Here is a 21705-nt window from a genome sequence, read left to right on the forward strand (position 1 = left end):
GGCACTTTTCCACTTCCCCGGATGTGACAGCCCGAAATCTGCCAGTCTGGGACGCTATGATTTCTAGCTTGCAGATTCGGTGCGTTTCGCCAGTGGCTCACGAGCGCTGGGAGGACGGTCTCCTTTCTCCCACCCCTCGAGCCTCCCCTCTGGAGCTCGGGTGCGGAGTGAGAGCAAATATCTCACCTCCAGCTTTTCCATGGGACCCGCGCGCTTCCCGGATCAGCACACTCACTCCGCGCTGCCCCACTGCTGGTACGTCAGCGATTGTAGCGATGAGTCCATTAGCGAGAGCTCTGCCTGCCTGGTTAGCGCGGGCCAGCTCTTTGCGGTGGCTCATACGCACAATCAGACTCGGCTATGCGATTCAGTTCGCGAAACGGCCCCCCAAGTCACGGGTGTGTATTCACCAGGGTCAGCCCCCTGTCCGCCCCTGTCTTGCGAGAGGAGATTGCTGTCCTCCTGGCGAAGGATGCAATCGAGCCGCTCCCTCCAGCCGAGATGGAGAGCGGGTTTTACAGCCCACACTTCATCTTGCCCAAAAAGAGCGGTGGGTCACGGCCAATCCTAGATCTGCGCGTTTTGAACCGCTGTCTGCACAAGCTGCCGTTCAGAATGCTCACGCAGAAGCGCATCCTCCGGTGCGTTCGTCCTCTGGGTTGGTCTGCAGCAATAGACCTGATGGACGCATATTTCCATGTCTCCGTCAGTTTCTGCGGTTGCGTTTGAAGGTCGAGCTTGGCAATACAAAGCCCTCCCCTTCGGGCTCTCTCTGTGCCTTAGCGCCCCTTCGGCTCGCGGGCATCTGCATACTTAATTTCTTGACGACTGGCTGATTTTTGCCCTCTCTCGGAGCAATTAATTATGCACAGAGACGAGTGCTCCGGCATTTCCACCTGTTGGGGTTTCAGGTCAACCGAGAAAAGAGCAAACTCGCCCCCGTGCAGAGGATCTCTTCTCTCGGGCTGGAGCTGGACTCGGTCACCATGGCAGCGCGCCTCTCCGGAGAGCGCGCTCAGCTGATGCTGTACTGTCTGGGAGAGCTCGACAGTAAAATAGTGGTCCCACTGAAACTATTTCAGAGGCTCCTGGGGCATATGGCATCCGCAGCCGCTTCATGCCGCTCGGATTACTCTATATGAGACCACTTCAGCACTGGCTTCACGATCGAGTCCCCAGACGCGCATGGCACGCGCGCGCACACCGAGTCTCTGTTACTGCGCTGTGTCGCCGCACCCTCAGCCCTTGGAGCGACCCCTTGTTCCTACAGGCCTGGGTGTCTCTAGAACAGGCGTCCAGTCTTGTTGTCGTTTCAGCAGACGCTTCCAACATGGGCTGGGGGGCTGTGCGTTGCGGGCATGCGGCTGCGGACCTGTGGAAAGGTACCCAGTTGCATTGGCATATCGCCTGGAGCTGTTGGCAGTGTTCCTCGCTCTCCACCGTTTTTTTCCGGTGCTGGAGCGGCAACACGTGCTGGTCAGGACGGACAGTACGGCGGCGGTGGCGTATATCAGCCGTATGGGGGGTATGTGCTCTCGCCGCATTTCTCAGCTCGCCCGCCGTCTGCTCCTCTGGAGTCATCCGCGGCTGAAATCGCTGCACGCCATTCATTTTCAGGCAAGCTCAACCGTGCAGCCGATGTGCTCTCACGGCAGCCTTACGTCCTGGAGAATGGAGACTCCACCCCGAGTCTGTTCAGCTGATATGGGCGCGATTCGGGGAAGCCCAGATTGATCTGTTGCTTCCCCCGAGATCGCTCATTGCCAGTTGTTCTTTCCCTGACCGAGTGCTCTCGGCACGGATGCACTGGCTTACAGCTGGCCTCGGGGCATGCACAAATACGCGTTTCCCCCAGTAAGCCTGCTCGCGCAGTTACTGTGCAAGGTCAGGGAGGACGAGGAACAGGTTGCTGGTTGCGCCCCTCTGGCTCAACCGGACCTGGATGTCAGAGCTCTCCCTCGCGATAGCCCTCCCCTGGCAGTCCCTTCGAGAGAGCACCTACTCTCTCAGGGGGCACCATCTGGCACCCTCGCCGATCTTTGGAGGTCCTTAGACGCGAGGAAGACTTAGGTAACCTCTGATTGCGGTGGATATTACCATCACTCGGGCTAGAGCCCCCTCCCCGAGCGCGCCTATGCCCTGAAGTGGAGTCTATACACTGAATGGTGTGTCTCTCGCAGAGAAGACCCCCGTAATTTGCCAGATCCGCGTTGTGCTTTCTTTACGCCGAGAGAAGCTGGAGAGCAGGCTGTCGCCCTCCACACTCAAGGTTACGTGGCTGCCATCTCCGCTCTCATGACGCGGTGGCTGGCAGCACCGTGGGAACGCATAACCTCATCATCCGGTTCCTCAGGGGCGCTAAGCGAATTAAGTATCTTTCTGTCCCTGAAGACAGCTCTGCTGGTCGCGTTGATATCGATTAGAGGGTCGGTGACCCGGAGGCATTTTTGGGTCAGTGACTCGTGCCTGTAATTGGTCTGGCTTTCTCTCACGTCCTGAGACCCCGCCCGCGATATGTGCCTAAGGTTCCTACCACTCCGTTTTAATACGAGGTAGTGAGCCTGCAAGCGCTGCCCTCGGAGGAGGCAGACCCAGCCCTTCTTTATTGTCCAGTTCGCGTTTTGCGTATTATCCGGACCGCACTCAGAGTTAAGATCATCTGAGCAGCTCTTCGTCTGTTATGGCGGTCGGCAGCAGGGAAGTGCCGTACCGAAATAAGTTCCCACTAGATTGTGGATGCCTTCTTTCGCTATCAGAGCCGAGGTGAGCCGCGTCCCCCGAGAGTGCGTGCGCACTCCACTCGGAGCTTCGCATCCTCTTGAGCGCGCGCACGCGGCGCCTCTCTAACACATCTGTAGAGCTGCGGGCTGGGTGACACCCAACACATTTGGAAGGTTTTACAATCTGCGAGTGGAGCCTGTTTCCTCAAGGGTATTAGGTAACCCTTGGTGATTGAGGAAACAATTCGGTAGGGTGTTGAAACATGCTTGCTGCGCCATTCTCCCTAACACGGAGGTACGTGCGCCTTTTTATCTGTCAGTAAAGTTCCCCGTCAGGTGAGCCCTGCAGATTCCTCCGTGGCCCCCAGCACTGACTCAGCGGAGGAGTCACTTGCTGGCCCACTACGTTGTAGGTCTGCCCGCTGGTCAGCCCGCGTTTTGGGTAAAGGTGCCTGCTATGCGTGATCCCCACTAGGCGATCCCATATGCTTATTCCGCCACGGTTAAGTCCCCCCCCTGGGCGGACCCGTGTCTTCCCTCTCCGCTAACCACTCTTTTGCTATGTGTACTCCCCCTTTTTAGGGCTAGTCCATGGGTAATTCTGCCATCTATCCCCCCTTGGGTAACGAATGGCCTCCGCAGCGTCCTCCCTATCGGGATTGCACGCTTCCCAACGTACTGTCGTATTTTCCTAGAATTATCTAGATGCTCACGACTTCCCAAAAAATATATCTAAATCCATAAGACTTCTGTTGAAGTAGGATAAATTAGGGCCAGGGACACGTTGGAGGACCGTGCCTCCCATGATGTGGGTGCGTCACGCTTGCTTGACAATCCCCTCATCGGGGGCGTTGGTAAGGTGCAGTCATTATGGCGCTTTCCATACTTCTCCCATTTCGTGGATTTCAATCAATCCACTCTATGGCACTGAAGTTCCCCAACCGAAGGGGAACGTTCGAGGTTACAGAAGTAACCCTTCGTTCCCCGAGGAGGGGAACGGAAGTGCCATACTCCGTCGCCAAAATGACTGTCCCTTAGCTGTTTGAAAGTCTCTTCAGCTTAAAAGGATCCCGTTTGCTCGCTCCAGGTGTGCTTATATGCTGGGATAATTGGCAATGAAGTACACCTGTGCAAGCTTACGCTGCCAATTCATTGCTTTCATTGGCCCGTTCAATACTCTTTCAGACAAGCGGCTTCTGAACCGAATCCTCCCATTTCGTGGATTTCAATCAATCCACTCTATGGCACTTCCGTTCCCCTCCTCGGGGAACGAAGGGTTACTTCTGTAACCTCGAACGTTCCTGGCAGACAATTGTATATGCTGGCTGATGTCATTATTTACATGTTCTGTACTATGGAGTTACCAATTACTAGAGCACTTTCATCAGATTTCTCAGTGGGTGCATTAGTGGGCTAAACTTGTTTGATGTTGGAATGAACATGCAGGGTTTTGCCCACTTCTAGGGCCTCTAACTTTAACCCAATCATCCCACTGCGAGGAAGCAACAACTGGAGCCGAGCAATGCAAAGAGCTAGTCCCATCCAAAAACTGAACTAAGGATGTGTGTTTTTTTTAAATTCTGACAGAGATCTTCTCTATTAGCATGACTATTCCCCACATTTATACATAACATGTGAAGCCCTCACTGCTGAAAGAGAGAGAGAGAGAGGGGGAGAGAGAGAATTTGAATTTAAAAGTGCCTTTTATTACAATAAGTCAATAATCATCATTTCAACATGTCAGCAACTAAAAAAAATAAAAATATATAAATACAGTAAAAAATATAAATATGCAGTAAAAAAATATAAATACATTAATTATAAAAAGTAAAAACTAGTTCCTCTTTAACAACTGAACACAATGCCCCACTTCCACACCACCTAATTTCAAAAGCTAATATATCTTTTGTAGATTTATAAAAACAATAATCAATCAGAACTCGTGATTTCATTAAGTTTACAAACATTACCACCACATCTTCCCCAGACAATCTTTCAACCTTGTTTTTTCTGCTCATATAAATAGCTAGTTTAGCTTGCCCTAAAACAAAATGTAGAAGTTGACATTTAAACCTCTTTCTTTTAAAAAATCAAATAACCAAAATTAAAAACTCTCACAGAGAACATTTCATTACAGGAGTTAAAAACAATTTCCAAAAGTAAAAATAACGGTTTCAGTCTGTCACATTCCATGAAAGCATGAAAAATTGTTTCTCTTTTTGAGCAAAAAAGGACAATTAGCAATGGCATCATGATTAAGAACTGAAATACAAGCATTGACTGCAATAGCACAGTTTAGGAGTCTTCATTGTATTATTGTATATAATCTCCTGACCTTTTAGACAACGGTGGCTTATACAATGACCTCCATTCAGATTTAGCATGCTCTTCTACACCCAACACTTCATGCCAAGGTGTTAATTTTATTGTTTAGTTCTTTTTTATTAAAACTTTATAAAAATCTTTGCCAATTACCATATAAACCCAAGCACAATGTTTTTTTGGAGTCGAGGAAGGGTCCTTTAAAATCCTCTAACTAAGGGAGCAACGTGAAAACCGGAAAAAAATCCTCTGATACGGAATGATTTACTTTTCCACAACTGTCTATTTGCAGAGTTTTTTCTTTATCACTGACCAGTCCTCTCCATTAAGCAACTTGGAGACATCAAAAATATCCTGCATAGGGTAATGTTATCAAAAATTGACCTCCCAGGGACACAAGAAGTCTGATCTGGATGCACCACTAAATCTATTACTTTTGTTAACCTGTTAGCTAACACTTTTGATAACAATTTACAGTCAGCACATAAAAGTGAGACAGGGCACCAATTTTTAATTTCTAAAAGGTCTCATTTTTGGGGAAGGTGTGCGATGACCACTCTACGACTACTCAATGGAAGCCTGCCTGATGCTAGACTGTCATTAAGTACCTGCAATAAATCACAACCACCTCAGTCCAAAAAATTTATGAAAATCAACTGGAAGACCATCAATTTCTGGTAATTTGCCAGATTCCATATTTTGTAATGCTTTATACAACTCTTCCATTCTTAAAACACCAGAGATCTCAGCATTTGCCTCCTCAGTCATTTGATTCAAACCTCTAAAAAAGGCACTCTCTGAGTTCCACTCTGCTCCCAACTCATTCTTATACAAATTTTCATAAAAACTGTTTCCTCTTTTACGTATTTCTTCAGATCTAATTAAAATGTCCCGTAATGCATGTAGAATACGTTTTTGTCCATTTTTCTTTTTAAGATAAAAAAATATATATATTTAGATGGTGCATCCAATGCTTCAATACTTCAATACTTCAATACTAATACAATCAATACTTAAAAAACGTGAACAAATTAAAGCCTCTTGTATTTTCAACCCTAGTAGGTCTGCCAACTGAGTTTTTCTATTTGAAATTGTTTCTATACAATTATGATTGTTCGTTGAATCAGCTAGAATCTGCAAATTGATTATATTTGTCTCCAAGGCTTTCATGGAACTATTTAACTCTTTGGTGACATTACGAGTGTACTGTTGACACAGTTGTTGGACCTTCCCAAAATCTTACCATTGATTTAAATCTCGAAATGAATCTTTTGTTTTTTTAAAATCTTCCCAAAAATACTTAAAAACTTCCTTAAAATCATTATTGCATAGTAGATTGTGTTGAAGTGCCAATATGCACTGCGGGGCTTAACTTCATTTAAAAAGAAGGAACATAAAACCATATAGTGATCAGAGAAACTGACTGGAAAAGTGATGCAACTTTTAAAAATACTCAAGTGATGTTTAAAACTATAAAAACGATCCAATCTAGCAAGATAAAGATTATTATCACGAGCATGAGCCCATGTATACTGTCTCTGTCCTTCATGAAAATGCCTCCAAATATCACACAAATCATTCATATTAATACATTTAATGAGACATTCACGTGAAGAGATATGAGGTTCAATATGGTTCCTGTCAATATGACTTCTGTACAATTGAAGTCTCCACCTAAAAACAAATATTCTTCAGTATTGCACTTTTGTAGCACAGTATTACGCATATCTAAAAACACCAATCTTTCTATTGCTGATGTTGGAGCATAAAAACATATAAAAATGAGAATGTATTTTTAAAGCTCGCTCTTATTTTCAAAAGTCTTCCTTTCACAATCTCCTCTACTTGAAAAGATACTGGACAAAATGTTTTTGTAAATAAAATGCCCACTCCAACACTAATTTTGGTGTTATGCCAAAAAACAGCATTTCCATCCCATTCTTGCATCCAATCAACTTCATTTTTATAGTCACTGTGTGTTTCCTGAATAAAAATAACATCTATGTTTTTCTGTTTAATAACCCCAAACAATTCAGCATTTTCTTTTTTTTTTTTTTTTTTTTTTGCAATTCCGTGCACCATTCACATTTAATGATGCTATGAACACTTCAGCCATAGTCAAACATAAAAAGAAAAACAACACAGACTATTGTGATTCATCTTCATAAATTTATGCTTTTTCACTTCCATCATTCAGGTCTGCATTTAGTTTCCGCACTATTATTTTCAATCGATACACTTCTTTGTTTGAAAAACAACCTTCAGCCATAAAGCCTTTATCTTTATCCACAAACTGCTCAACATCTGGAAAGTATTCATTTACTAAGACTCCCCTCTTATTCTTCGTTGACCTTAGAAATAGTTTAATATCATCTACTCCATAAATGCGACTAGAAACTCACTCTGAGACTCTCACTCTGTAAGACTTGAATCAGAGAGCTCACTGTCACTCTCTGACTCAAGTTCATCTTCCATATCAACTTTTTTCACTTGCCGAAAACCATGCACATTGTCTGACTTTTTCCTTTTTAATGGCACCATAAATACTGTTTTCTCCAGGTCTGTTTCATTTTGCGTCCCGTCAACCTTCCGAACATCCCCCAAAACAACTTCCAAATTCCTCATCTTTAACCTCTTTTGCATTTTCCAAACTGTGATTGCCATCATGACCGTTTGCTGCAACCACCGCAGGTTCCACCTCAGCGACCTCATCGGCCGCCATTATCGTCACCATTTATGATCATGATTTATGATCATGTAAACAGAAAGTCTGAATGAAACAATGTGTTTCAGTAAAGGGGAAGCACCACCAATTGCAATTTTTTTTAATCGAGGAAACCAGTTTACCGTAGCGAGACAGTGCTTGTGTTAAAACTTCATCACTGATAAATGGTGGGACGTTCAAGAGAGTGACTCGTTTTGACAGCAATGAAAGAGGCATAAGCGGAGTAAGGACTCTTTCCAGCATGATTCCTCTCTGAACCACTTTGTTTGCATTCTCTACTGTGCTTAAAAAGATTACTGTTGGACTATTCATTTTAGATCGAGAAAAAATATTTTCATGTCCCACAATTTCACCCACAGCTAGACAACAGCTCTCCACACTCACTGCAGACACCACTTTCACACTGTGACGACGCGTGAGCGAGCTCAATCCCCGCGCACATGTACCTGTCCCAGCCATGCTCCTCACTCCCAAAACCGCACAACCCCTACAACCCCCCGCCCCCCAAAAGCAAACAAATCAAATAAGAAAAAAAATAAACTCCTACACCATATAACAGAGTATAAAAAAAGAAGGAAAACGATTGAAAAGCAAGGCACTCAAGCACCTAAGTCACACACCCTCACTCATAACGCACTCACTCCCAGCATGCTCTACGGGAGATAGAGAGAGAGAGAGAGAGAAAGAGATACACTAATCATGTGGCAAGACATACATGCATATGAAAAGAACAGGAGAAGCCATTTTTACTGAAGTAGATTCTGATTTACCACTGGAATATGATTAATTCAAAGCAGCTTGAGCATGTGTATGAGATAAGCATTAGGCATTAAAGAGTGAGAAAACACAAGAGCAGAGCACAGTTACAAAATGATTTATAATGTAACAAAAAACGATGCAATAAGGCATGAGAAAGTAAATAAACTGTATGATGCACATAAAGCCTGGCACACACGGTGCAATTTTAAATAATACTAAACGATTGTTCATGTTAGACTATATAAACATTGCCTGCATGGCCATGTCTGACTGAATGACAATGAAGATGTGCCAAACACAGAAGAAAACTTATCCGGAGTTTGATGTCATTCATCTATGCCACTCACTATCCCACGATCTGAAATTATTCCTCACAGCAAACATAAACAATATGTAGTGACAATTTTGCACACAGCCAGCCTCAATAATAAAACCAGGAAGTAAAAAAAACAACATCTCTTGCATGTTTAAAGTTCTCACATGGAGTGCATCATTAGATTCTATCCTCCTATTGGTTCCTGGTTTGTCGCTCATTGCAGCTGTTGTCACACTGCAGGAAGGTGACTGAAGTCCTCTGATGCTGCCAGAACTTTATTGGAGGGACAATCTGATCACAACTTCCATTAAACAGCTGTCTATTTGTTTTTAATTATATAAAATAATAGAACTGCATTTAAAATTATAGAACTAGCCATTTATTCGATCAAAGGAATTTGATGATCTTGATATAAGATTGTAAACAATTATATTGGATGGCCAACAATAATTAACTGTTGAAATATGTTAGCTGCAATGCTAACACAATGTGCTCAGGATGGTAATATTTATTATTTATGGAGCTAGTAACTAATTTGATTGACTGAGTTTGATTGTGATGACTATTAATTAAAGGGTCACGAAACACCAAACACCATTTTTTGAGCTGTTGACAGTCGTATATGTGTCCCACACTGCTAAAAACACTATTAGGACACCTATATTTCACTAAAAAGTGTAAATTGGTTGTTTTTGCGTTATTTCAAGCAAATTCGTACTTCCGGTTTGAAACTAATTTTTGAAGCTTTGCACAGTCATGACATAATAGCGTGTATTCCAGCGTACAGACTGGACGTCTGTGCCAGAGTGTGTCTTATTACGTCTTACAGTGTGATGCATTAATGCATGAGTAAAGCTTGGTTCAAACCAATCAGCGCGCTCTATTGTGCAACTTCATTAATATTCATTACTGTGACCGGAATAACACACGCGGCTTTCTGACGCTACCTGCCGTGTGCATCTAAGTTTCTGGGAAATGCTACGTTTTTTTTCTCTCATTTGCCGTGCGGTATCAAACATTGCATGAAAAATACACGCTTAGAGCAGTTCCTCGAATCAAATATTTTGTTTGTCGCGAGGGACACGAATGAATTCCCTGAATGAAAGAGCCAAACTGCAGTTAAAGTCCACCATTTAATAATTTGGCAAATAATTCGACTACAGATGTCCATGTAAACGCAGTCACTTTGTCCCCTTTGTGTGTGTGTGTGTGTGTGTGTTTTGACTCTGAAAGTCAGCGCCCAAATAGACACTCCCACACCATAACTCTTTTCTTCCTCCGACACTCCCCCCTAAACAAAGCTGGACACGCCCACTTTTCTGACTTTTTCCAAAGTAGAGGTGTGAAAACACCCTGCTGAAATGAGGGGGTTTCATGGCCCTTTAAATTTAGAATAAAAAAATTTTTGAGCATAGCAGGGAACGCTAAACTTCAGCAACACTCAGCCAGATAGCAACTCCATAAACTATCTCCTGAATTTTTAAAGGATAAACATCCAGACTCTTTTCAGGTCCTATTTTAGCTCTGCTGTGGGGAAAATTCAGAAGCCTGTTCCAGCCTTCGTGCTGATGCAAACCTTTTAAAGAGGCTTAGTGCTTTAATACTGAATGAGTGTGTTTGTATGTCTGTAAATTTAAGAGATGGGGCTTGGTCTATTTTTAAAAGCTGATTCCCACATGGATTCCATGTGTTATTCTCATCTTTGTTTTAATGTTTATTCCACCTTATGGACTAAGTTAAATGATTCAACTCATATTGGCAAATGGCACTTGCCAAAGTGCAAAACGCAAGGATCCTTTTATTGAAGCATGTTGGAGTCTGGTATCTGCTTGTTCTAGTACTATTTGTTTGTATGGTTATTTTCCCAAACTAAATGTGCAAATTGTAGGAAAGAAATTACAAAAAAATTTTTTACCAGATGCAGATTTCTATAGAGATTACAGATGCCTCGATTATGCTTGTTCAAATTCATGATAACAAAATATATATTTGTTTGAAGCATGCAATTTCTTCAAACAATAGTATAAAGCTATTTAAAACATCAATTTAGAAATTGAGATAATATTTTTCATGAGGCAGCTTTATGACTAATTTTTTCCATGTTCAGAGTCTTCAAAAAAGTATTTTTCATATGTTTATTCTATTTAAAGAAACTTTAGGTGACACGGCTAAGCCTCAAAAATGTTGGATAGTTTTGCCTGTGTTGAATGATCAATCATTTTGCGAGATAAATTCCTTTGCATTACAATTATATTATTGTTTTTTTTTATTATTATTATACACCTTTGATGTAAATCCCTATAAGTGGGTGTTGTCTAAATGATTAAATACTTTCGATGTCCAAAAATATGTTAAAAAAAATGCTCATATACTTTCAGTTTATTAAGTACATCTGTCCAATTGCTCATTAATGCAAATGTCTAATTAGCCAATTACATAGCAGCAACTTAATGCATTTAGGCATGTAGACATGGTCAGGATGATCTGCTGCAGTTCAAATTGAGCATCAGAATGGGGAAGAAGAAGGATTTAAGTGACTTTAGTCTCTAGGGTTTACAGAGAAACAAATGCATTATTTTATATGCTTTCAATAATCTAGGCTCATAAAGTCCTCAAAATCTAATTTTATCCTACATTTTTAAAAGGAATATAATGGTGTAGCTTATATTGGTTGTTAAATGACAAGCTTCTCTATAACAAAAAAAGTAAAAAAAATAAAATAAAACTACTTCAAGTTCTGAAAGAGATCAAACCTCAGCCAGGTAAGGAAACGTAATGTAATTTCCAATTACTTACAATGTTTTCTTACATGAACATGCATTAAATAAGTTACTGGCGAGGTACTGATGTGCATTAATGTTATATATATTTATCTTAAAAATGCGGGAATCTCACGCGACGTGACACTACAAAACAGTATAGCTGCTTCTGGATATTTCAGACATATGGACACATATTGGATAAACAGAGCAAAGCCACACCACACACAACTTGATCTTCCATTGTTATATGAATTTGATAAGAAGTGTGCAACATTTTCACGCAAGAAACATGTTTTATGCAGGAATTTAACTGATAAGCTGCAATGGCTCCTTTAAATACGAGATCAATGTAGCGAGTTTTGACGCTGGAGCTGCTGGAGCTGAATGCAGACACCGTTGTCGCCAGGGCAGCCAGAGCGACCTTGGACGCTCTCGCCGCTTTCGGCGTGAATGTACGGTGAGACTAGCCCACGTCACTTCACGACTGACTATTAAAATAACATCATTTCCAATTCAGTTTCTAATGACACCATACTGTCTTTTTCAAGAAAACAGCTGCTTTAGAACTTCAAATATTTTTACTAAATAGTAGTAAATTACAAGTAGTTTATTTCAAAATTTACCACTCAAGTACTGAAAGTGAAAGTACAAGTATTGTGTAATGTAGTTATTAAAAAAAAAGTAGTCAAAAGACATTGTTTTGTTTATTTTAAATATCTTGTTTTGAGGCACGTGATTAAGCAGAATGAAAAGAAACATCGCTTAAGATACTGTTTTTTTCTCGCTCTTGAACCACAGATCTGACAGATTATAACAGCTGTAACACACACCTTTCAAAGTTGTGTTTCACTAAAACACTTTGTAATCTACTTAAACTCAAAACCCATTTTCGGATCGCGAATTACGGGTTGTAAATGCAGTAAACGGACGTTCTAAACATTCTACTGGAAGACACTTGTCACTATGGCGCCCTCCATGTAGTAGTCAAGAAAAAGGTGTTTACTTGTAACAAGTAGGGGTGTGAATTTGCACTGGTCTCATGGTTTGGTTCGGTTGCGATAATTATGCCATCGATTTGGTTCAATTCGATATCTCGGTGCATCTCAGTTTATTGACGATGTTTTCCATACATAATTAGATTTTTTCTTCACAACACATTTTTTTTTATTAAACTCTAAAAATATATTTATATATTATTTGTAATGCAATTTTTTTTTCTTTAATACAGCAGTAAGATATATGAAATGTTCCCTTTATTTGAACTGCTCAAAAAAATAAAAAACACTCTTGCTGAATGTATCACACAAAACTCACAGAAATTAGATGCTCACAGAAAATGCACAGAAGACAGCATGAGCATTTATAGCAAATAAACTAATGTAAATTTTATCTTGCTTGGTTACAGTCTGTATGCACATAATAAGCGATTATCACAGGAAATCTATAATAGTACTAATTACTTTAATGATGTAAAAGTGGAAGTAGGAGAAAAAGACAATACTCCAGCAGAGTACAGATACAGCCTTTTAGTCCTTAAGTACTGTAGTGAAGTAGTTCTACTTCGTTACTATACATCTCTTTGGGTGGTAACGCAATATTGTCATGTACTACTTTTAAAAGCAACTTTCCCCAACACTGCTCCAGTGTTTTCAGTATTCCTGTGATTTGCACCGTTACATAGAGAGTTTAACAATTACATGCCTATATAGGCAGTTGATTGTGCAGTCGCTGTGATTACATTAGAAAAACTAGCTGTTACTTCAAATTACGTCTAATGTTTAATCAACTACGAATTAATTGCAATGTTTCTCACTTGTGGTGGTGTGTAGTTTAATGTTTGCAACTTCATTTCATTGCCTCTAAGAGTAACCAATAGACAAAAATATGAGAATTTGAGTAAAGAAGTCATGAAGCTTTAAAATCAAATCAAATCACTTTTATTGTCACATCATCAGCAGCACGTGTGCTTAGGTGCTGGCTCCAGACAGTGCAAATACAACAACAGTGCAAAAAACAGACTGGAAAATACAACAACATACAACAGCATACTCCTAAAAAACAGGACAATGTAAAATTGGCAATGTTGACAGTGACATAGCAATGAATAGCTGTCCACATAGTTGTAGGCAGTATCATTTTAAGTATGAATTGCTTAAAGTGCAGTGCATGCTAAATATTGATGGTATGCAGTGAGGGTTTTTGGAAAGTTTTTTTTGGAGTGTGTTAAGTGTTCATCAGCCTGATAGTCTAAGGGAAGAAACTTCCCTTCTGTCTATGGCTCGGGTGGCTGGAGTCACTGATGATTCTCTTGGCTTTCCTCATGCCCTCCCTGTGTAGATGTCCTGGATGGAGGGAATCTTACCTCCTACTACGCGGCCAGCAGTTCGCACAATCCTATGCAGGCCTTTGCGATTGCTGCTGGTGCTGTTTCCATACCAGGTGGTGATAAAGCCAGTCGGGATGCTCTCCACAGTGCAGGTGTAGAACGAACCTCCTGAGACGCCTGAGGAACAAGAGGCGTTGTTGTGCCTTCCTCAGCACTGCTGTGTGAGCAGTTCCTGCTGTGTGAGCAGTTCCTGTCAGATCCTCAGCGATGTGGACTCCAAGAAACTTGAAAGTGTTGACTCTCTCCACTGGTGTCCCATTGATGGTGATGGGAGTGTGTTCTCTCTTCTCTCTCCTGAAATCCACCACCAGCTCCTTGGTTTTGCTGATGTTGAGTGAGAGGGGGTTTTCCTGACACCACTGCACATCTGTTGGCTGTCTCATCATTATTGGTGATTAGGCACCGTTGTGTCATTTTTTAAATTTAACGATGACGTTGAAGCTGTGTTTGGATGTACAGTCATATGTGTACAGGGAGTACAAGAGTGGGCTGGAAACACAATCTTGTGGAGCACCAGTGTTGAGGATCAGTGTGGATGAAGTGATGTTGTTCATGCTGACCACCTGGTGTCTGTTTGACAGGAAGTCCAGGATCTAGTTGCACAGAGAGCTGTGTAGGCCCAAAGCGCTGTCATGGGCTTCAAATCGGGCATAGAATGAGTTGAGCTCATCCGGGAAAGATGCAGCAATGTTTACAATGGTGGGCTTGTTACTTTTAAAGTCTGTGATGTAATTAAGTCCCTGCCACATGCTCCTTGCATTGTTGGTGTTAAATTGACCCTGTACCTTGTCTTTGTATGGAGGCTTTGCTGCTCTGATGATTTTTCTGAGGTTGTAGTTAGCTTGGTTTTTGTTCCTCAGCATTTCTGGATTTATTGGCGTAAGTTTGCACTGATAGGGCTGTTCGAACTTCGCCATTGATACATGGTTTTTGGCTGGGGTAGATATTAAAAGCTTTTGTTGGGACCTCGTCTTCTATACATTTTCTAATGAAGCACGTAATAGTGTCTGAGTACACGTCGATGTCGTCATCAGAAGCTGCCCAGAACATCTCCCAGTCAACTTGATCAAAAGTCTTTAAAGTTAGGAATCCAATTGGTCTGACCAGCTCTGAAACATCCTGAGGGTGGGTGGTTCCCATTTCAGTTTCTGCCTGTAGCGGGCAAGAGCAGAACAGAAGAGTGTGCCGATTTGCCAAATGGTGGGCGGGGGAGGATATGAAAGAATATGTGGGCCTGTAGCACGCAAATTTTATTGTCCCGTGACTGAACGTTAGCCAGCAGAATGGTGGGGAGTGGATGTCAAGATCCACCGTCACTTAGTCCGATGAGAATGACAGCTCTCTTTTCTCTTTTTTTCTGGCTGCGTTTTCATCATCACTTCGGTTGTGTGACCCAGACAAAGGGCTCTGTTGCTGTGTTTGTAAACAGAGCGTCATTAAAGAACTTAAAGTCCGATCTTTAATGTGTCAACTTTCCGAAGTGTGTGTCTGTTGTAGGCAATAAGAGTGTGTACATCCAGCACGAGAAACTGCAAAAATACAAGTAAAACACACAAAACACAACAAAGTTTGCTGGGAGCTTGCAACGTGACAGACATGCTTGGCACCATCTTGGATAGTCTAGCTTGCATGGAGAAACACATATTCGCTAATTTTGACGTTATTTTATCCGACTGTGAGTGTGAAAGCTGCTGTATGCATAGTTTACACAAGGCTTGAGTACTATTTTCATCTTTGCATTGCTAACTTTAAAACTACTATTAACCAAATGTGTGTAATCTTAGAGCAGGGGTCTACACTCTGTCCTGGAGGGCCAGTGTCCTGGAGAGTTTAGCTCCAACCCTAATTAAACACACATGAACCAGCTAATCAAGCTCTTACTAGAAAGCTATATAACCCTGCAGCCCAAGACCAGTTACTCACTGAAGCTAAGCAGGGCTGAGCCTTGCTAGTAGCTGGATGGGAGACCACATGGAAAAACTAGGTTGCTGTTGGAAGTGGTGTTAGAGAGGCCAGCAGGGGACACTCAACCTGCGATCTGTGTGTGTCCTATTGCCTCAGTAAAAGTGATGGGGACACTATACTGTCCATGGGTGCCGTCTTTTGGATATGACGCTAAAACTAGTGTAGAGGTGTAACCTCGGTGTCCTGGCCAAAGTCCTTCAAAGGCCAAAGTCCTTCAATCGGCCCTCAAAATCATGGCCTCCCAATCATCCCCATCCACCAAATTGGCTCTATTACTGTCTCTCTACTCCATCAATAGCTGGTGTGTGGTGAGCAAACTGGCGTCATTGTCCTGTGGCTGCCGTCGCATCATCCAAGTCGATGCTGCACTCTGGTGGGGGTGTGGAGAGACCCCTCCTCATGATTGTGAAGCATTTGGGTGTATGGCCATACACAATAAATGTGCTATGTAAATGCACATTACTTTACATTACATTATAGTACATATACTAGAAACTTCTGGGCAGGTGTTTTAAAGCAAGTTGGAGCTAAACTCAGTAGGACACTGGCCCTTCAGGACTGAGTTTGGATACCCCTGTCTTAGAGGATGAGCTTTGATATGATATAATTTTTTGATAGGTTATCTTAATGTACAGGTGGACACACACTGCATGAATACAATACACAAGGCCATGTGCGAGACTGCAAATGGTACCCTTTTACTACCCTGCAACAAGCATTTTATATAATTTGTTATTCAAATGGTCTGTGTGCTGAACTCTTCACTGTCCTGTATCTTGCTCTCTCATTGACTCTGTAATCACTGATAAGCTTTTCATTCAAAACTCATTTTACACAGCATGATTTTTAATCACAGAGGAGGTCCATATATTTAGCATTCCAAATATGTGATGCAGAAACAAATGTCAGGCATTATGGGCATTTGGGGGTGATATCACAAAACCTGTCCGAGAGTGAAAAAATCTATTTAAAATTGTGCAGCGTGAACTCAGCAATAACGGAAGCATGTGCAGAGTTATGGGGCTTCTTGATCTCATTGAGCCAAATTATTAAATGATCAGAGAAAGTGTGGATCAGATAATATGTAAAAATTATGAGTTTTACAACATTTCCTTGGCATACACGCCTTTTTAATATGACTCACTACATCCAAAATATTCGCCCCAGTTGATGGAATATATGTGTGTGTGTGTTTGTGTATGTTTGTTTGTGTGTGTGTGTGAGACAATAAGTCTGGTAGCCTCTAGTCATAGAATGCTTCTATAATGCTGACATACTTTCAAAAGCTTATCTTTTTTTACCACCTATTTTCCTACAGGAACCAGACAGTTCTTCACCAGTTTTGTTGTCCTGCTCCAGACGCCCCTGAATCTGACTCTCAAGCCTGTGTACCCAGGTAGGGTTGTTTATTGGTGCTTTCTAACAAAAAAATCCATTGCCACAGTAAAGACCATGTTTCTGGTCATTCTAAGCAACACAACTGCCCTACTTAAACCCATCCTGAAGTGGTTGTTAGTCTTTTCATGTCTCGTTTCCTATTAGCAAATTCAGTTTCCATGATTACAGTTAGCTGTGACTTGACTGAGCAACAGCTGATAACATTTTCATCTAAATCAGGCAGAGAAAAACATGTGTATCTAATTTTGAAAATTCATCAGTTGGCATAAGTTCTGCATCACTGACTTATTTTGAGGCTGCAGGAAAAGTCATTTTTGGTCTAAGTAATTTCCAATTCTGATAATCATGTTTACACAAGGTTTTCAGTGTGTATTTTGCTTTGAAGTAATAGCTGAAATCCGTCATCATAGAGAACCCAATCTTCTGGCTTTTTAAATCTCTTAAAATACTAGTTTTGTTCTTAAAAATAAAAAAGGCAGCAAAAAAACAAGCACCAAAAATAATTAATTATTTGTAACGTGTAATGTTTTTAAATAAAATAAAATGTATGTTTTAATTGTTACTACTGTTTAAACTTTAAATTAAATTAAATTCTACTGTAAGATTAATGTGTATGGCAATGATGTGGTTAGCTTTTTGGAAACACTTTATTTTGATGGTCTATTTGAGTATTAGTAGACTGTCTGCTTAATATCTGTCAATACTTCGGCTATATCAAACATTTAACTGACTATAAGAATCTTTGCAAGTACATGTCAACTTAAAATAACCATTACCATAACTCCAACCCAACAGTCTACTTATAATCTAATGAGAATTAGTTGACATGTAGATGCAATGTAACTTAAATTCAACAAACGAACCATCAAAATAAAGTGACCTTTTTTTCTTTTCTTAATGTAGAAATCAGTTAAGGGCGAGGCAGTGGTGCAGTAGGTAGTGCTGTCGCCTCACAGCAAGAAGGTCGCTGGTTCGATCCTCGGCTCAGTTGGCGTTTCTATGTAGAGTTTGCATGTTCTCCCTGCCTTCGCGTGGGTTTCCTCCGGGTGCTCCGGTTTCCCCCACAGTCCAAAGACATGCGGTACAGGTGAATTGGGTAGGCTAAATTGTCCGTAGTGTATGAGTGTGTGTGTGTGTGTGGATGTTTCCCAGAGATGGGTTGCGGCTGGAAGGGCATCCGCTGCGTAAAAACTTGCTGGATAAGTTGGCGGTTCATTCCGCTGTGGTGACCCTGGATTAATAAAGGGACTAAGCCGACAAGAAAATGAATGAAATCAGTTTATTAATTAATGCATACATGCATACATTCATAAATATGTCTCAGTTACTGTCATAACCATTGTTCCCTAAAGGAAGGAATTGAGGCTTTATGTTGGAACAACATTATGGGGAATCTCTTAATAACCAATTACTCTGAAGAGTAAGACAAAGTTAAAGTAATTGCATGTGAATTTACAAGAGAAGCTCCTCACAGGTGTAGCTGCTTAAAGTCAGTTGAGTATATAAATAACATTAGGAGAAGATCTGACAAATGACATAAAGACCCTGCAGCTGCATGCTCGTAGTACATAGCCACAACCCCCCAGTCTGTCCAGTGACTGAAGGTATGGCAACACTGCGTGGTGATAGTCTCCTGGTGTGTTTATGCTCACCATGCCTATCTGGTTACCTGATCGTGAAGCCAGCAATGAAGTGGTCTCATATGAAACATTCTGAGCAGTGAACATGACTATGGGTGCCATATACGCCAAGAGCCTCTAAAGAAACCTCAGTAAGACCATTATTTTCCCGTTGAATTGCTTCAGACAGGCCAACAAAAGTCTAGCACATTACTTGGTCATGGGGATTGAGTCTAGCTTCATGCTGAGACAGGGGCAGAGCATGTTGTTATCTTGGTTGACCCGAAGCACCAACAGTCGAAATGCCAGAGCACCATGTTTCTGTGCACAATCAACTGAACCGTAGACTGAGCTAAAATGAGCAAGTCGATGAGATGCAGATGCTCATGAGCCAGTGCAGTACTGGCTGTCCCTTATGAATTTAGAGAAAACCTGCATGTACAAAGACAGTCCATATTGCAGGACTTTGCACTGCACTGCCATACCCTGCCCTTGAACGCAAACCAAAGAAACAGTCAGAGGTAAGGTAACATTGAGGCATGAAAATATGCATCCTTCAGGTCTGTGGTCGGCAACCAATCCTGTGGACGGACATATTGGATGATGCAATACACACTGCAAGATGGATCAGTGATGGGGGGTTCCTCTTCATGGGAACTTCTACATGTGTCTGTATAAACAGACTTTGGGAGTGCTTTAGATGACCAATCACTTCTGAAGATATGAAAATGGGTCAATGAAATGCCAAATTAATTGGCAGAGCTTAGCTCCACAGCTGAAACTGATGAGCCAATTAGGGCTATATCAGTTGGCTGTGTGAGTTAGCTCGTTAGAATTGTTGCTTCAGACCTGATCTGAGACTGAAGAATCCTTCTGCTGAACTGACTTCCAACGTTGAAGAAAGCATTTCCTTTACCAGTGTGGGAGAAGACGTTTTAGCGGCGGTTTAGCTGGGTTCCCCTTCGGGTGGGGAACTCCAATGCTATTAGTGGATTTGATTTAGAAAATTGGGAGGATTCGGTTCAGAAGCCACTTGTCTGGAAAAGTATGGAACGGGCCAATGAAATGCCAATCCAAGCTTCGGGCAGTGGGAGTGATCTGTCTAACCAGATGGTAGCTCTCACACCCGCTGACACCGGAGACCAGACGCAGCATCGGAGGTTGGGCTTTCATTGTCCAACGAAGATCCAGACCCGCTCGCCCCCTCTGGGCAGGTGAGTGCTGTCAAAATGGGTGCTTTTCCGGGCTGCTTCGGCCATGGGGTTGGAGTTGGTTCATCCCCCAGCTCCGCGGCCAGACTGACTAGATGGGTGTTATGTAGAGGAACAGAAGGCGAAGCCTCCCTTCTTCCAGGAGGTGCACAGTAGGCTCACGCAGTCTTGGAGGGCACCTTTCTCTGCCCGTGCTGCATGTCCCTCCGCCCTCACCGTCCTTGACGGTGGAGCTGCCAGGGGGTATGAGGCGATCCCGTCGGTGGAGCGCGCTATCGCAGTCAATCTTTGCTCGCAATGCGCCTCGACTTGGTGGGATCCGCCCCGTCTCCTGTCCGAAGCCTGTAGGTTGTCTGCCTCCCTCAGAGCCAGAGCTTACAAGGCTGCGGGCCAGGCTGCTTCCGCCTTGAACGCAATGGCCACCTACCTGCGCTACCAAGCGCAGGCGCTGGCCGAGCTGCACAAGGGCGGGTCTAACCCAGGCTTGTTACAATAGCTGCGCACCGCGACCGACTATGCTCTTCGGACTACTAAGTCCGCCGCGTGTGCGCTGGGGAGGACAACATCCACACTAGTGGTCCAGGAACACCACCTCTGGAATTCAATTCGGTGAGAGAGCAGTCGCTCCTGCACCTCCGCTGCTCCTGCGCCTCCGGCCAAGCGGGCGCGTTGAGCACCTCGAAAGCAGACAGCCCCCCCCCTTCCCAGGGCGCCGTTAAGTCCGGTAAACGGACCGCGAAGCGTCCCTGAGACAGGCCATCCGGAGAAGAGTAAACTTGCTCTTTCCCCGCTGGAGGGCAGGGCGACTATTCCAAGGGTACTTTTCAGTGCCACGAAAACATCAATGAAAGAGCACTTTTCCCCTTCCCCAGATGTGACAGCACGAACCTTGCCAGTCCGGGACACGCTGCCTTCCAGCTCGCAGGTTCTATGTGCTTCGCCAGTGGCTCACGAGCGCTGGGGAGAGGGTCTCCTTTCCCCCAACCCTCGAGCCCCCTCTCCGAAGTCAGGGTGCGAAGTCAGAGTGAATTGCTCTCCTCCAGCTCTTCCACGGGACCCTCGCGCTTCCCGGATCAGCACACCCACTCCGCGCTGCCCCACCGCTGGTACGTCAGCGATTGTAGCGATGACTCCATTAGCGAGGGCTCTGCCTGCCTGGTTAACCCTGCTTAGGTCGCGGTGGCTCATACGCACAATCAGACTCGGTTATGTGATTCAGTTCGCGAAACGGCCCCCCAAGTTCACGGGTGTGTATTTCACCAGGGTCAGCCCCCTGTCCGCCCCTGTCTTGCAAGAGGAGATTTCTGCCCTCCTGGCGAAGGGTGCAATTGAGCCAGTTCCTCCACCCGAGATGGAGAGTGGGTTTTACAGCCCGTACTTCATCGTACCCAAAAAGAGCGGTGGGTCACGACCAATCCTAGATCTGCGCGTTTTGAACCACTGTCTGCACTGGCTGCCGTTCAGAATGCTCACGCAGAGGCGCATTCTCCAATGCGTTCATCCTCGGGATTGGTTTGCAGCC

At 43.2% G+C, this 21705-nt stretch overlaps 2 protein-coding genes across 18 annotated transcripts in view; one reads left to right on the plus strand and one right to left on the minus strand.

The window, feature by feature from the left end:
- Positions 1-21705, plus strand: part of iqsec3a (IQ motif and Sec7 domain ArfGEF 3a) — a 252307-nt gene that overhangs the window by 47904 nt on the left and 182698 nt on the right. For all 16 annotated transcript variants that reach the window (XR_012402130.1, XR_012402129.1, XR_012402125.1 and 13 more), the window contains exon 2: positions 17274-17351. Coding sequence is in view for 3 of the 16 variants with exons in the window: in XM_009300450.5 (XP_009298725.2) it covers positions 17274-17351 (78 nt within the window). In the remaining 13 variants the exon portion in view is untranslated. The remainder of the gene's footprint in view (positions 1-17273; positions 17352-21705) is intronic.
- The window catches only part of LOC141381638 (uncharacterized), a 259466-nt gene that overhangs the window by 5377 nt on the left and 232384 nt on the right, over positions 1-21705 (minus strand). The gene's annotated exons all lie outside the window — the stretch shown is intronic.

The sequence above is a fragment of the Danio rerio genome, chromosome 4 (assembly GCF_049306965.1).
Source record: "Danio rerio strain Tuebingen ecotype United States chromosome 4, GRCz12tu, whole genome shotgun sequence".
Lineage (NCBI taxonomy): Eukaryota > Metazoa > Chordata > Actinopteri > Cypriniformes > Danionidae > Danio > Danio rerio.